Source organism: Dama dama, chromosome 9 (assembly GCF_033118175.1).
Source record: "Dama dama isolate Ldn47 chromosome 9, ASM3311817v1, whole genome shotgun sequence".
Lineage (NCBI taxonomy): Eukaryota > Metazoa > Chordata > Mammalia > Artiodactyla > Cervidae > Dama > Dama dama.
In genome coordinates, this window is record NC_083689.1 from 60,103,315 (window position 1) to 60,117,999 (window position 14,685).

Here is a 14,685-nt window from a genome sequence, read left to right on the forward strand (position 1 = left end):
TCTCTATGTCTAACGAGGAGCTTGGGATTCAGAGGGATTCAATAACTTGATTCAGGGGGTCATGCAGCTGCTAAGTGTCAGAGCTGAGTTCAGATTCTGACGCTTCTGCTCTAAGCCATTCTAATTCTGGAACTTTCTAAGGCCTTATCCTTTTTCCATCTTGAGTTCAGAGTTCATCGCGCCTTCTAGTCAGCTTCCTCCTCACTATCCAGCCCTGATGCGGGTCTGTCTGACTCCAGAGCCAGGCTGGTGTCTGCCACAAGGGGCTGTGAACACACCTGGTTTCTCGTGCCGTCTCTGCCATCCACTTTGGGCCGGTGGCCCTTCAAGCCCAGTGAGATGACTCGTGTCTCCTCCCACACAGCTGGGACCATGTCCCAGACCGGTCCTCACCCCTCACTCCCTTTCCGTATGGCTTCTTATGAGTCCACAATCCACATGCAATTTATGTCAAACCTCAGGCATAAATTTATTTATGGAATCAATATTTACTGAGCATATGTTTGTATGTCAGTCTTTTGCGATACAATGTGAGCAAAATATTGGGTTAGCTAAAAAGTTCACTGGGGGTTTTCTGTAACATCTTATGAAAAAGTCTGAATGAATTATTCGGTCAACCCAATAGATTCAGTTCTTGTCTTCCTCTAGAGGGGCAGGATAAGGAATAAATAATATCCATGTGTGATGAATGCCAATCTCTAATATTGCTTTACATACCCACAGTTACTTTAAAAGAAAATGTTTATTTTTCCCTTTTCTTTCTCTTCAATTTCCATAGCTACCACCCTTATCTAGGTTATGAATTTCCACTGTATTGAGACAAAAGCACCACCTTCTAATTCCCCTGTTTCTTCCCACCACCACTGTGTTAATCTTTCATAAAATATAAATTCTATAACTCTGTTCTCCAACCAAGTGATCTCCAATTGCTCTTCAAATACTAGGAACTGGGCTTCTCAAACTGGGGCACACGTATGTATCCTTGGAGGTCAGGGAGGAGGAGGAAGAGGATACAGGGGTGCACCAAGTGGTATAGGAAGCCATAGATAAATGTTGCATCTTTTGGAAATGTTAGTTTTGTTTGAAATTTGGGGATGGGTACAAATGTAAATATTAAATTAAGTGGAAAGTAGTCATTTTATGGGAATAAAATGTAAAACCCATGTGAAATTTTAAGATGGAAAAATAAGACTTCAAAGAAAATCCACTGTGGTCAGCATGTCCCCTCAGGTGTTGGGCCTCTGCCAGGTGTGTGGCATTTTGCTTTTGCTGAGAGGCCAGGCCACCCAGAGCACATCAGAGAGGCTGAATAGCTTTCTACTGCCCTTCCTTCACAGCAGCAAGGTTCATGGCCTGGCTCTGGGAGTGCTGAACCTGGCACAGAAGTTTAAGACGGACTAGCTATCAGAGGAGCCAGACTCTGGGTACAGAGCAGGTACTCAGTGAATGAATGAATGAATGAAGGCATAGACTTTTGACCCTGATATTCAACCACTGACTTGATGTAAACCATCATACCTATTTGACCTCATTTTCTCCATATTCCTCTTTAACCCAAGCCCAACACTTCTTGCTATGACTCTTTAAAGGTGTTACATCACTTACTAACTTCAGGTTTTTGCCCTGAAGACTGTGCCCTTGTGTGCAAGGCCAAAAACACCCTTCTCTCTATTTCTCACCTAACCAAATCCTACTTGTGCTTCAACATGACTCCTCAGCCTCTGCCTCCACACTTTGAGGTCTCCCTTCAAGGTTCCACGCTCCTACGAATGTCCATACCCCTAATTGTCTCCACCACTCATTTGGGTGTCCCAGGTACATCTTGCCTCATCAACCAAACCTGACACTGCTTGAGTGTTAGGAGATGTCTTACCTCTCCATTGTACCTCTCAGAATGCTTATAAGTAATGGACAGATCACAGATACAAGAAGATCATGTTGAAGACCTGCCAATGAATTTTAGTCTAGATCTGCGGTTCTCAGCTAGAAGCAATTTTCACCCCAGGATATTTCACAATGTCTGGAGTCATTTTGAGTTGTCACAGCTGGCCTTTGCTGCTTGTATCTAGTGTGAAAAGACCAGGTATGCTGAAAAGCACTCTACAATGCATAGGACAACCACCTCCACCAAAGAAAGAATCCTGTGCCCTTAATTTAACAATGTATTGTTAAGAAATCCTTGTGTTCATTATAGGATCTTCCTAACCTCTTTCCTTGTGTCCCTTTGTTCTCCCAGACAGAACCCAACATCCATCCTTCTTCTTCAGTCTAAGCAACTTCTCCAAAAAATCACTGTAGTCAGATCAGTCCCCTGGTTAATTTAGTGGCTGTTCATTTAGTTTGAAAGAAAATTTAAGTCCATTATCATGGCCATTATGACCAGGCTCTTGCATTCCTCCTGAACTTCACCTGTTCCTTCTCCAAGTCATTCTTTATATACCAGCCATATCAGCCCCCCTTGTTGGCTCAAAGATCAGTATCAGCACAGACACTAAGAAACATTGATAAAGCATCTATCACGAGCCAGGTACTATTTCAGGTGCTGGGAAATCAACAGTGAACAAAACAGAACAAGTCCATGTCCTCAAGGAGCCAATAGTACAGATCAGTAGTCTTCAAGAGAACCTTCTGCAATGAAGGAAATGTCTTAGGTCAGTCTTAAGTCAGCACTGTCCAGCATAGTAGCTACACACAACTATTGAGTACTGGACATGTGGAGCATCTGAATCAAAATCTTCCAGAAGTGTAAAATACACTTAGTATGACAAATCTCATTAACAATTCTTAATGATTATCTTACCTAAGCCCTGCAACAAACCCATGAGGTGGATGATATTATCTTACCCATTTTTCATATGAGAAAACAGGCTTGGAAAGGTAAGGGAAAGTTGGACAAAGTCAGGTGGCTAATAAGTGATTAGCCTGGCTCTGACCTGGATCTGTATGACTCCAGGATCCACGCAATCTATATCCCACCACCCTAGTCAGACCAGCTCCCCTGGGCAATACTCCTCACAGCAAAGGAGTACATGGACATGATCAAAATGACCCAGATAGTCACCCCACTTGCAGCCACACCTCATACAGATGATCATCACTTCGCTCACGTCACTAGGAATTAAAATGAAAAACTGGGGCTGTGGGGGAGAGAGGGCTTCCCTCTCAGTTCTTCATGGCAAGCTTCAGTGGCAGAGTGGCCCCGGCAGACGGCGCTGGCCAGACACTCAGATCCTGTGGCTCCTGAGCATCTTGGAAGCTGCACGTTCTTTAGCCTGACCCTGGGTACAGATGACGGCTGCCCTCCAGGCACCTTTACTCCAGGAAGCGTTTTGTTTTCTAGAAAACCTCTCCACTAGCCCCAGGTTCATCCTGTCCACTACACCTGGCTCTTGCTTCACTCGCTTACATCGGTCCTAGCCTTTGGCCGCCAAGCACTCAGCCCCCATGAGTTTGGAGCCGCTTTGCACCATCAACAGCATGAAAACTCCAGCGTGACCCCTAGGCCTGTGAGCCTGGGGGACTCGACCCCACTCCCCTCTCTGAAGCCCTCCTGAGTGCCCACTAGAACGACTGCGCCTTCTAGGGTGCTGCTTCTCAAAGCCTCATCCTCTCCATGAAGCTAATAATCCCTGACCCTCAGCTGCTACTTTTAAAAAAAAATTGAGATATAATTGATATATAATAGTATATTAGTTTCATACAACATAATGACTTGATAATATGTATACAGTGCAAATATTTAAGTTCAGTTAGCATCCATCACCATGCAGAATTGCAATTTCTTTACGATGAGAACTTTTAAGATCTACTCTCAACAACTTCCAAATACACACTACAGTATGAACTTAGTCACCGTCCCCAGGTGTGATTCTCGATTCCTGTATATTCGCAGGCTCCCCAACTGTCCAGCAAGTCCAGTTGATTCTACTGCCAGGATCTGTCCAGAACCCGCCCACTCCTCTCCACTTCCACACCCCGCCCTTGTCCAGGCCACCCATATCTCCTGCCTGATATCACAACCCTCTCCTAACTGGTCCTCCCAACCCCGCTTCCTGTCCTCAGGTTCATTTCCCCCGGGCCGCCAGAGGGATCTTAAAACATAATTCAGATCATATCACAATGTGACAATGACAGGACTCAGGCCTTATTCACCTCTGTATTCCACGGCCCAAAGCCAGCGCTGGTGGGATTCGACACCAGTAAAGGTTTTCTCTCTACTCAAATACCAGGCTTGGAGCCGACTCCCGAGTCAGGACAACACGCGTGTAGCTTCCTTACTCCCCGCGTGTCTGAGGTGGGGAAGGACAGCAGCCCCCCAGCCCCCCCCTTCTCCTTCTGCGTGTCGGGGGCCGGGGGCGCACCCCCTCCCGCAGCCCCGGCGTGGCTGGCTACTCACACTTGGTGTGCCGGTCACACAGCGCCGACGCCCGCATGTCACACAGCCGGATGGTCCCCTTGCTGCTGCTGTACACGAAGGTGTTGCAGTGGTGGGGGTGGAACTCGGCCGCCGTGATCACCTCCGTGAGCTCCTCCATGTTGGCCGGCTTGATGTCCACGATATCTGGCGCAGGCGAGTCAAGGAGGGCGCCGCGGGGACGGGCGCCTCCGCGGGGACTAAGCATCATCGCTTTATCTAGAGGAACAGGTCAGCGCTGAGCACACACGGAGGAGCCTCATTAGGACTCTGTGAGCAGGCAGGCGGCTATCACTGGACTCATGCAGGTGAGGCCCAGGACGTTCAGTGGCCAAAGGGAGAACTAGACCTCAGGTCCCCCCAGGCCCTAATCAGGGTTCCATCCCCCGTCACACGCAGATGCTCCATCCACATTAAAGTCACCTGCTTATGCAGTCAGGCTAAACTGTGCCAGGCTGCAAGGGCTTTCATTTCTCATTTTACAACAGTGGTTAAGAAACCAGTCCCCTCACAACTAAATAATTCAATATATTTGAAATTTTAACCAAACCCCTGGGCTGATAAATTGTATCTAGGACAGACTGTGAATCTTCTCCCACAAAACCCCTTAGATCTTTAGAGAGGGTGTGGAGAGAAGGGAACCTGCCTGTACTGTTGGGTGGGAATGTAAATTGAGACAGCCACTATGGAGGTTCCTTAAAAAACTCAAATCAGAACTACCCTGAGAAAATCATAATTTAAAAGGACATGTATACCCCAACATTCACTGCAGCACAATTTACAATAGCCGGGACATGGAAACAACCTAAATGTCCTAAATGACAGATGAATGGATAAAGAAGATTTGGTACATATATACAGTGGAATATTTGGAGAAGGCAATGACACCCCACTCCAGTACTCTTGCCTGGAAAATCCCATGGACGGAGGAGACTGGCAGGCTACAGTCCATGGGGTTGCTAAGAGTTGGATAAGACTGAGCAACTTCACTTTCATGCATTGGAGAAGGAAATGGCAACCCACTCCAGTGTTCTTGCCTGGAGAATCCCAGGGATGGGGGAACCTGGTGGGCTGCCGTCTATGGGGTCGCACAGAGTCGGACACGACTCAAGTGACTTAGCAGCAGTAGTAGGATACAGTGGAATATTACTCAGTCATAAAAGGGAAAGAAATTAGATCATTTGTAGAGATGTGGATGAACTTAGAGCTGTCATACAGAGTTAAGTCACAAAGAGAAAAAGAAATATCATATATTAATGTATATATGTGGAATCTAGAAAAATAGTACTGATGAGCCTATTAGTAGGGCAGGAATAGAGACACAAATGTACAGAATGGACCTGTGGACGCAGGGAGGGTGGAACAAATCGGGAGAGAAACGCTGATATATATACACCACCATGTGTAAAACAGAGAGCTCGTGGGAAGCTGCCATATAACAGGGAACTCAGCTTGGTGCTCTGTGATGACCTGGATGGGTGGGATGGGGGTAGGTGGGAAGGAGACTCAAGAGGGAGGGGATATATATATACTTATAGCTGATTTACTTCATTGGACAGCAGAGACTAACACAAAACTGTAAAATAATTTTACTTTAATAAAATAAAAAAATAATGTCAATGAAATTATAATAACAACAGCTGCTACCACTTACTGAGCACTGACTATAGGTCAATCGCTGTGCAAAGCACGTCATGTGCTTTCTTTCATTTAATCCTTATAACAGCTCTCTAATCAGCACTTTACTTATCCCTGTTTTTTAAAGGGTGGAAACAGAGTCTGGGAGTATGTAAGTAACGTGCCCCAAGTCACATGGCTAAATGGTATGTGGTAGGATTTTATCCCAGGTGCAAGATTTGCACTTTTTAGTAATTATGCAAAATTTCTCTCACTGAAGATATACAGGATCTCAAATCTCCACAAACTGTGATTTGCTTTAGAGCTTGTGTGGGAGTTCACGTATTAAAAAGAAGCCATCCAATTGCACAGCAGGATAGTTTTGGCCTCCCATGTAATACACCATTAGTTTTATCATCGTTTTTCTTTTTGTGTCCTGAGTATTTTCCTTTCTGATGAAGAATTATCATACCTCTATTTTTAAGGAACATATCCTTGTGTATTGAAATGAAACATTTGGCCTTTCATCTATCAATATGATGGTGACCTAAAAGAAACAAACACCTTTAGTGGGCGTGAGTTTGTGCTGACCCATTCACATTCCTTACCGAGAGCACGGGGGACCTGGGTGCAGGTAGGGAAGTGCCTGAAGGCTTGCTGTCTGAGAACCAGCAAAGGAAGAGGTCTCTTGATGCGGATGCTGTGAATCAAAATGATTCTCACTTTTGAGCCATATTTGTGATTTTGCCCCTCCTGTTTATCACCGGGTAGCATTTTTTAACTTAACATTTGTTTCTATGGGTGAACTTAGATCGACTTACTTTTTTCTTTACTCAGCCTCATAATCAGTAATCCAATATTCATGAAATCATCGGTTTAAAAAGCTAGTTACATTTTAAATAACACACCTGAAATAAATGCATTTAATAATTAAAATGAACACATTTATGTGTGTGCCAGGAACTTACGAATCACATTTTGGAAAACACTGCCTTGAATCAACAAGCAATAACTTGAGACAGACAATGCCGTTAGACTGGGATGGATAAAAGTCTATGTTTTTTTGTGAGGTTGGTGGCCTAATCTCCTTAGAGTTTAAAAGAGTAATGAGTAAATGCACTGATATTTTTAGTCACATTAGCACTAACAAAGTAGTCATCTATTAGCAAACGTCACCCATGCTCCTGCACATAGTTTGAGGCAATAATGGCTGTGTATCTAGTTGTGCCTGTTTCTCCTTCAATTATCTCTTATAAATCCTGTTGGGTTCTTTCTAAAATTAGCTTGAGACTGAACTAACATTACATCTTGCTACAATTTGCCTCAGCAACCCAGATGCAGATATAACTTGTGTCTCCAGAGCATGTAGGTCGCCTGGACTCATAAAATACTACCTTTCAACTCAACTGCTCTCAGAGTTATAAATATTATCACAGTTAGCATCACGTGCTGGGGAACAGGAGCCTGTTTCCCCCCAGAAGAAGGCCCCAAGCTGCAGCTCTGGGGTTCTCTCCAGCCCCCTGACCCATGCATGCCCTGGGCTTTGTAGCCACAATACAGGGTGGGGTGAGCAGAGGTTAGTGTTTAGCTGTTGTCAGACTTCATTTCCCTCCAGAAAGAGCCTCCATACTCCACTGTGCCAGTGAGCATGTTTCTCTTTTCCCAAAATAGGGCAAGAAAATCTGGTGTCAGCTTTCTCAACCTCTACCAGTACAGCTCTAAAAACAAGCTTAACTGGAAAGGATCTTGGCTGTGTGGGAGGGGGAGGTGCTACATCTACGGTTACTTTTTTTCTCACCTAAAAATAAAGCTCACAAGTTAGAACGTGTGAAAATGAAGTGCTTAAACATATATATGAAACCAGGAGCATCCTCCACCTTCAAGAACACCATGAGAACTGAGTGTGCTTAGGGCTGCTGCCTCTGGACCCTTCCTCTCTCCTTCCCCTCCATCCATCCTGGACCTCCAAGCCTGCCCACCATCCCTCACACCCAAGCATCTTACTTGTGACTAAATAGAGTGCTTCTTTGGGTCTGAACTTATGGGGTTCAGGAGAAAAGCCATGACTCCAATCCTCTTTTTAGTAATTGTGGTGATAAGGACAACAAGGAATACGAAAATAAAAAACAGTTGCCAAAGTTCATCAAGTGCCACGCACTGTCTCATTTGCTTTTCACCTCATCCTTATGACGCTAATATTATTAATAGACCTGTTTTCGAGCAGAGGAAATAGTGACTGAAGTAAGTTACTTAATGTTATATGATGGTAGTGGGTGGAGCTGGGATCTGAACCCAGGTTTGTTTGACTCTAGAGCCTGGTTCCTGACCACACGCCACCCTCCTTCACTGAGAATGGCCCTCACAGAGCCGGCCTTTCTCAGCAATGTAATTCTGGCTCTCTTGAAACTCCCCTGGCTTATCTGAGAGGGATTCTGCTTGGAACTGGTGCTCGCTCAATTCGCCCACCACTCTGGGCGCTACATTTTTTAGAACCAGAATTTGGACCCAGCATCTGACCTAGGAGTTTTGTGTTCTCTGATGTGATGATTTTTTTTTTTTTATAAAGGAACTGTAAGTTGAGACAGAAACACGATAAAGGGTTTCTTGAATTGTTAACTGATGGAGGATTTTCTGAGTTCTAAAAACATTTAGGAGGAGTCTAGTTTCCAAAAATTCAATGGCGTGTGGGGATGACAAGAGAGCATATTTTACATGCATTATCTGTAAACTCAGTCTTTTTCCTTATACAGTTCTCAAGGGAGATACACACCTCCAGCATGCGTGGTTGTGCCCTTCATGTTGGGAGGGAAGGAGACAGGAAAGGAGTAATGCCTGGCTCCCTGTATTATCTTGGAAATGGAATGATGCATGTTGACAGTCAATTTTCTTTTCCTCATCTTTTAGAGCTCTCTATCCAAATTATTTCCCTGTTGTCCCAAAGAACTAAACAGCAAAGGCAAAACAGAGCAATGGATTCACGGCTAATATACAAGGCAGACAGCCAACAGATTGCTATTAAATTAACCCTGGGGCTTGACAGATCTGTTCATCCTGACCCCAACCGCTTATGGCATTCCTTATTAATGCTGAGCCCAGGCAAATTACCTCTGCTAACAAAAGGGGTTAATATGCCTCTCTGCTGGGACTCGAGGCAGCGCTGGGGACGGGAGGGGGCACAGCCAGTTTGGCAGCTGAGCTCCACGCTTGGAAGGCAGGAGGTGGGAAGGTGAGGGCACTGCTGTGCCAGGCAATAGCCTAAGGCATCATTTAAAATAATAATTGAAGACACTAGGAGGTCACCTCTTAAGGGATCAGCTTCAAACAAATAAAAAGCCAAGGCCATAAATTACATCAGCGGTGGGGTAAGGAGATGAAGAGGGTTATGGAAGGATGCTCAAGGGGAGATGGATGGGGACCATTCAAGAGTCATTTCCTTGATCCCAAATTTGGAAAAGTTTTCTATCAAAATGTCTATAGAAACATTATAAAGGAGAAAGACTGACAACAACCTTAATACACAGAAATAGGGAAATGATTGAGTAAATTCTGGTTGATATCATTAAATTGTTTATGCAATAAAATGCCAAGTCTGTTAAACAACTTGCAGGAAAAATTCTATTTTATAGTGTGACCATAATGTCATTTAAAATTTATACTCTGAAAATAAAATAAAATAAAATAAAATTTATACTCTGAAACTGATGGCCTAAAAGGCAAAAATACCAAATGTCATTGATAGTTCTACTGGGGTGGGTCTATGAATTTCTTTTCAATTATCAGTTTTTTCACTTTTACATTTTCTTTTAATGATGTTGTGCTATTTTAAGATCGAAAAAGACAAGATTTTTTAATGCTTATTATACATATGTATAATTTTAGGTGAGGTAAGTTAGATAAAAATATATACAGTCTGATCATAGGCATGTAAAAAGAATGAGAGAGAATAGAATGGAAGAAAATATAGTTATATCTTACAGAGGGATTTGATTTTAAGGTTAGTATTAAATTATCCCTTAAAAATGCTAGCTTGGGTTCATTCATTTGTTCCTTCATGTATTTAATAAATATTCACAAAGAATCTGCCAGGGATAGGTTCCAGGCACAGAAGATATAGCTGTGACCACAGCAGATCAAAAAATCCCTTGAACCATGGATCCTATGTTCTAGAAGGGAACATGGTCACTAAACAAGATAAATAAATAGAATATATAGTTTATTAGGTAGTAATAACTGCTAAATAGGCAAAACAGGGAAGCGAGAAAGTACATATGTGTGAATGGGCAGTGTGTATGTGTGCACACGTGTGTGTATGTGTGCACACATGTGTGTGTGTGTGTGTGTGTGTGTGTGTGTGTGTGACTCTAGATTGAACAGAAGATGACTTCCTGGATAAATTAAGAATTTTAAAAGTTCCTTATTTTTCTGAGCCCTACTGTGGAATTAACCAGCATTAAAATTGTGATGTAAATTCTTTGTATATACACAAAATTAGGTGGTGAGATTATAGGTCATTTTATAATCTCTACAATGAATCCATATTATTAAACCAAGAAAACAAACAGTGAATAAAGTAGTTTCCTTGGCTTAGAACCAGCTATGAGACAGTTGAGAAACCAGGAACCTCATCTCTGGGTAAAGCTGAAGACAATATTGTGATAAACACTGCAATTGTAACCAGTGGGGTCAAAAGATTAGAATTCATTTTGTTTCCAACTCTATTTTGCTCCAAGATATGGGAAAGTCATTTTCCTTCTCTCAGGATTTCAATTTCTTTGCCTTTGAATGGGTATCATTCTGTTAACTCTGTTAGTCTGAGAATTTTGATGATCAAATAAGACAGTGGAGAAAAGGTTATTTATTTAATGTTTTTGCAGTGGACTGAATAATCCCAACTTTCAAATAAAACATGTATTTTTTCCCAAAGATAACTTTTATATGCATTAGGTTTGTGAGTTTTTGAAGATATTCTCATATGCTTCTGTCTTGATCTTTGCTAATTTTGCTGATACTGAGTTTTTTTCTCTCCCCTTTCTTTCTAAGCCAACTACTGATAGCCGAGCCCAGCAGGAGGCCAGTCTGCCTGTCGAGTCAGAGACTGGACTCTAGATTTACCTGGGTAAGACACCCATGTTCAAAAGCAGTCAAGGGTTTTCAGATAGCACTTCAAGTCTGCCAGTACTGAAAGTGGAGAATAGCCTTATCATGACCAGGAAAACTGAGCATATTAGAGCTGGATTCTGTTTCAGGGGACATGAGTTTATCTGAGTCTTTATTCCAAAGTCTGAATTTAATCTTTGGATATAAAGCAGTGATTACAAGCCATCCAGATCTTGTCAGCAGAAAGGACTTGCTGCTGGATGGCAACCCACTGAAAATCTCCAAAGAGGACTCCGAGGGATCTTCCTCTCTTAAGAGCTTAAAAAAAGCCAATGAGCAAATATTCATGGCGGGCTTTGCCAACTGCTAGGATCACTGTGAGAGGACTGACAAAGAGACACATGGTGCCCTATGAGGTGCTTCTGGACACGTGTTGAGCTGCAAAAGACATGGGATAAGATGTCCTTTACAACTGTGGGTGGGGGGTACTCGAAAGTCCCATAACCACAGCCTCTTTCCTATTCATGTGACACAGCTTGAAATTTCTCCATTAGAAAACACTCAATACTTCCTTCAAAGGCCAATCCACATGTTACTTTCTGTATGAAATGTTCCAGCCCTTCTTTCATGATCCTTCCTACCTATGTATCCATAGCACCTTGACCATACCTCTAGCAATACACTTAAGATATTGTGATAGAGGGGGCATTTTCCTGGAATATAAGAGTGAGATAGGCCTAGATTTGGAGCTTCACTGGTGATTCAGTGGTAAAGAATCCACCTGCCAATGCAGGAGAGGCATGTTCAATCCCTGGGTTGGGAAGATCCCCTGGAGAAGAAAAGGGCAACCCACTCCAGTGTTCTTGCCTGGGAAATCCCATGGACAGAGGAGCCTGGTGGGCTACAGTCCATGGAGTTGCAAAGAGTCGGACATGACTTAGCGACTAAACAACAAACAACAGATCTAGATTTTAATCTCAAATCCTGTGGCCAGTTACTATCTAACCCTCATTTTAAATGTTTTTAACTTGTGAATTTATCAACAAAGAGAGGAAGAAAACTATAGGAGATGATATAATCCACCTGCTACTTCATAGAGGCCCCCTCCCACCCCTCAAAAAAAACAAAAACAAAAACCTGTCAGTCTCATCCTCCCTAGTGTGGTTACATGTCTGTCTCCCTCTGTCCACATGCTCACTGTGGAAGCTTTGTGAAATGTTAACTTGGTGAAGCTCAACACTTCTAAAATGTTTCTGGTTGTGGTGGGGTAATAAGGATCATTCTCTGGGGCGGGTTGAGGAGCAAAAGAGAGAAAGCAGCCACTCTGCAGGCATGCACAGGTTCCCCCGGTGCTCAGTCAAACAGTGATCTACATGCTGTTATAATGGACTCTGCAGACCTGGTTAAAGGGCCCAATCAGTTGACTTTAATGGAATCATAAGGGAGGTTATCCTGGGTGGGCCTGAACTAGTCTGTTGGAAGGCATTTAAACCAAGGTTTAGGTCTTCCTCGAGGAAGAGAGCCCAGCAGATGCTGAGACTACAACTCCTCCCCCTTCCCTCTCAGTCTTCCATCTTGACGGCCGTGTGTGATCGTGGCCTGTGGTGTTCCAGCTTCTTGTGGTCTTCCTATGCCTGACTGCTGGCCTTACAGACTTTGGGTTTGCAAGGCTAATTCACTGTAATATGTCAATCTGTCTCTCTCTCTCTAGACACCTACATATACCCTCTCCTTCTGGTTTTACTTCTCTGGTTGAATTCATCCTCCCTCTAGATTACAAGGACCATGACATCAGGGATGGATTTTTTTATTCATCTTGGCATCTCCAGTGCACACCGTAAGTGCTCAATAAATGTGGATGAGTTCTCATTAGCTATCTACAGGGAACTCTACTCAATACTCTGTAATGACCTATATGTGAATGGACTCTAAAAAGAGTAGATATATGTATATGTATAACTGATTCACTTCGCTCTACAGCAGAAACTAATGCAACATTGTAAATCAACTATATTCCAATAAAATAAAAATCTTTAAATGTTTTGGGGTTTTACTTTATTCTTGTGACTTAGCAGCCTTCTTTAGGCAAGGTTTTTTTTTTTTTTTAAGATGCAGAAAACTCACAGTAGGTCAATAGGCCAAGATACCAGGCCTGGATGTGTGCATGCTCAGTTGCTCAGTTGTGTCCAACTCTTTGCAACTCCATGGACTGTAGCCCACCAGGCTCCTCTGTCCATGGGATTCTCAGGCAAGAATACTGGAGTGGGTTTCCATTTCCTCCTCCAGGGGATCTTCCCAGCCCAGGAATCAAACTCAATTTCTTATGTCTCCTGCACTGGCAGGCAGATTCTTTACCACTGCACCACCTGGGTGTGGATCATTTAACCTGTGCTTTTCTTAGCAGAGAATGGGATCCAAGCAACAAGAATGGGACCCAGGGTATGAAGAATAGGGGACTTGAAATATGCCCCCAATAATAAAAGCCACTGTTTATAGTCTTCACTTTGTGCCAGGCACTCAGCTAAGTACTTTAATGACTACCTCATTTAAACCTCACAATAACCTTCTATTATCCCCATTAACTGATGAGGAAATTGAAGGCCAGAGAAATGTTAAAACACTTGTCAAGGTCACAGCTTTAAGGAGAGGAAGCTGGATTCGAATCCAGGGAATCTGACTCCAAAGTCTGCCTTCCCAACTACTAAGTGATACAACTCCAAGGAAGTTCAAGGAGCCCCAGAAGAAGTCTGCAGAGTTGCTTTCTCATCCTTTTTCCTGATAACATGAGGCTCAAAGGGCAGAGAAATATCCAGACCCTGAAGCCCTAGATCTGCTTTCAGATGCAGAGGGTCAGCAACCACACAAGCAAGGCACCAGGCCTGGGAAAATCCACCAAGGTGGCATTTAATATGGCAAGGAAGGGGTTGCTGTGGCACACACATGCCAATGTGCTGGATGCATTATCGGAAGGGATGCTCTGCTTTTACACTAAATGTCAGACTAAAATTGATATGTGCAGTTGTGGACAGGACTAACAAGGAGATGACCCTGGGCTCCTACCTAGTCCATTATGCAACTTGTTAAATTAAATCCATATCAAGTAAAAGTAAAGATACAGTCCTTCACAACTGTATACTGAGCACCTAGTTGGTGCTAGGCACTGCATTAAGCCATGGGATAAAGCCGCAAGAGCAGCAAGGGGGAGAAATTTGGGAAGCCCCATAGCTTTCCTCAAAGCCTGCCCAGAGAAATTTTACTGGGTTAAAAGGAAGGCTGCTGTCCATGGTACTAGGGAGTGACAGAAACTAGAAGCCAAAAGTTGTGGTTATGATCAGGGAATCAAAATCCAAAAGGACCTCTGCTCAGCTGACAAGTGAGGCTGTGCAGAGGGGTGATAAAGACCAATTCAGAGATGAAGCACCCTGGAATCCAGTTGGTTTCTCCCAGAGAAATCCTCTGTCTCATGCTTAGAGACTGGGGTTTACACAAGGTATGTCCTTTGCTCACGTTTCCAGCCTTGCTTACAAATTTACTTCACTCTCTGGACCTCCTTGAGT

At 43.4% G+C, this 14,685-nt stretch overlaps 1 protein-coding gene across 5 annotated transcripts in view; it reads right to left on the reverse strand.

Moving 5' to 3' along the window:
- PPP2R2B (protein phosphatase 2 regulatory subunit Bbeta) overlaps window positions 1–14,685 on the reverse strand; it is a 485,402-nt gene that overhangs the window by 62,788 nt on the left and 407,929 nt on the right. For all 5 annotated transcript variants that reach the window (XM_061149441.1, XM_061149442.1, XM_061149443.1 and 2 more), the window contains one exon: window positions 4,397–4,561. In XM_061149441.1, coding sequence (XP_061005424.1) covers window positions 4,397–4,561 — 165 coding nt within the window. The remainder of the gene's footprint in view (window positions 1–4,396; window positions 4,562–14,685) is intronic.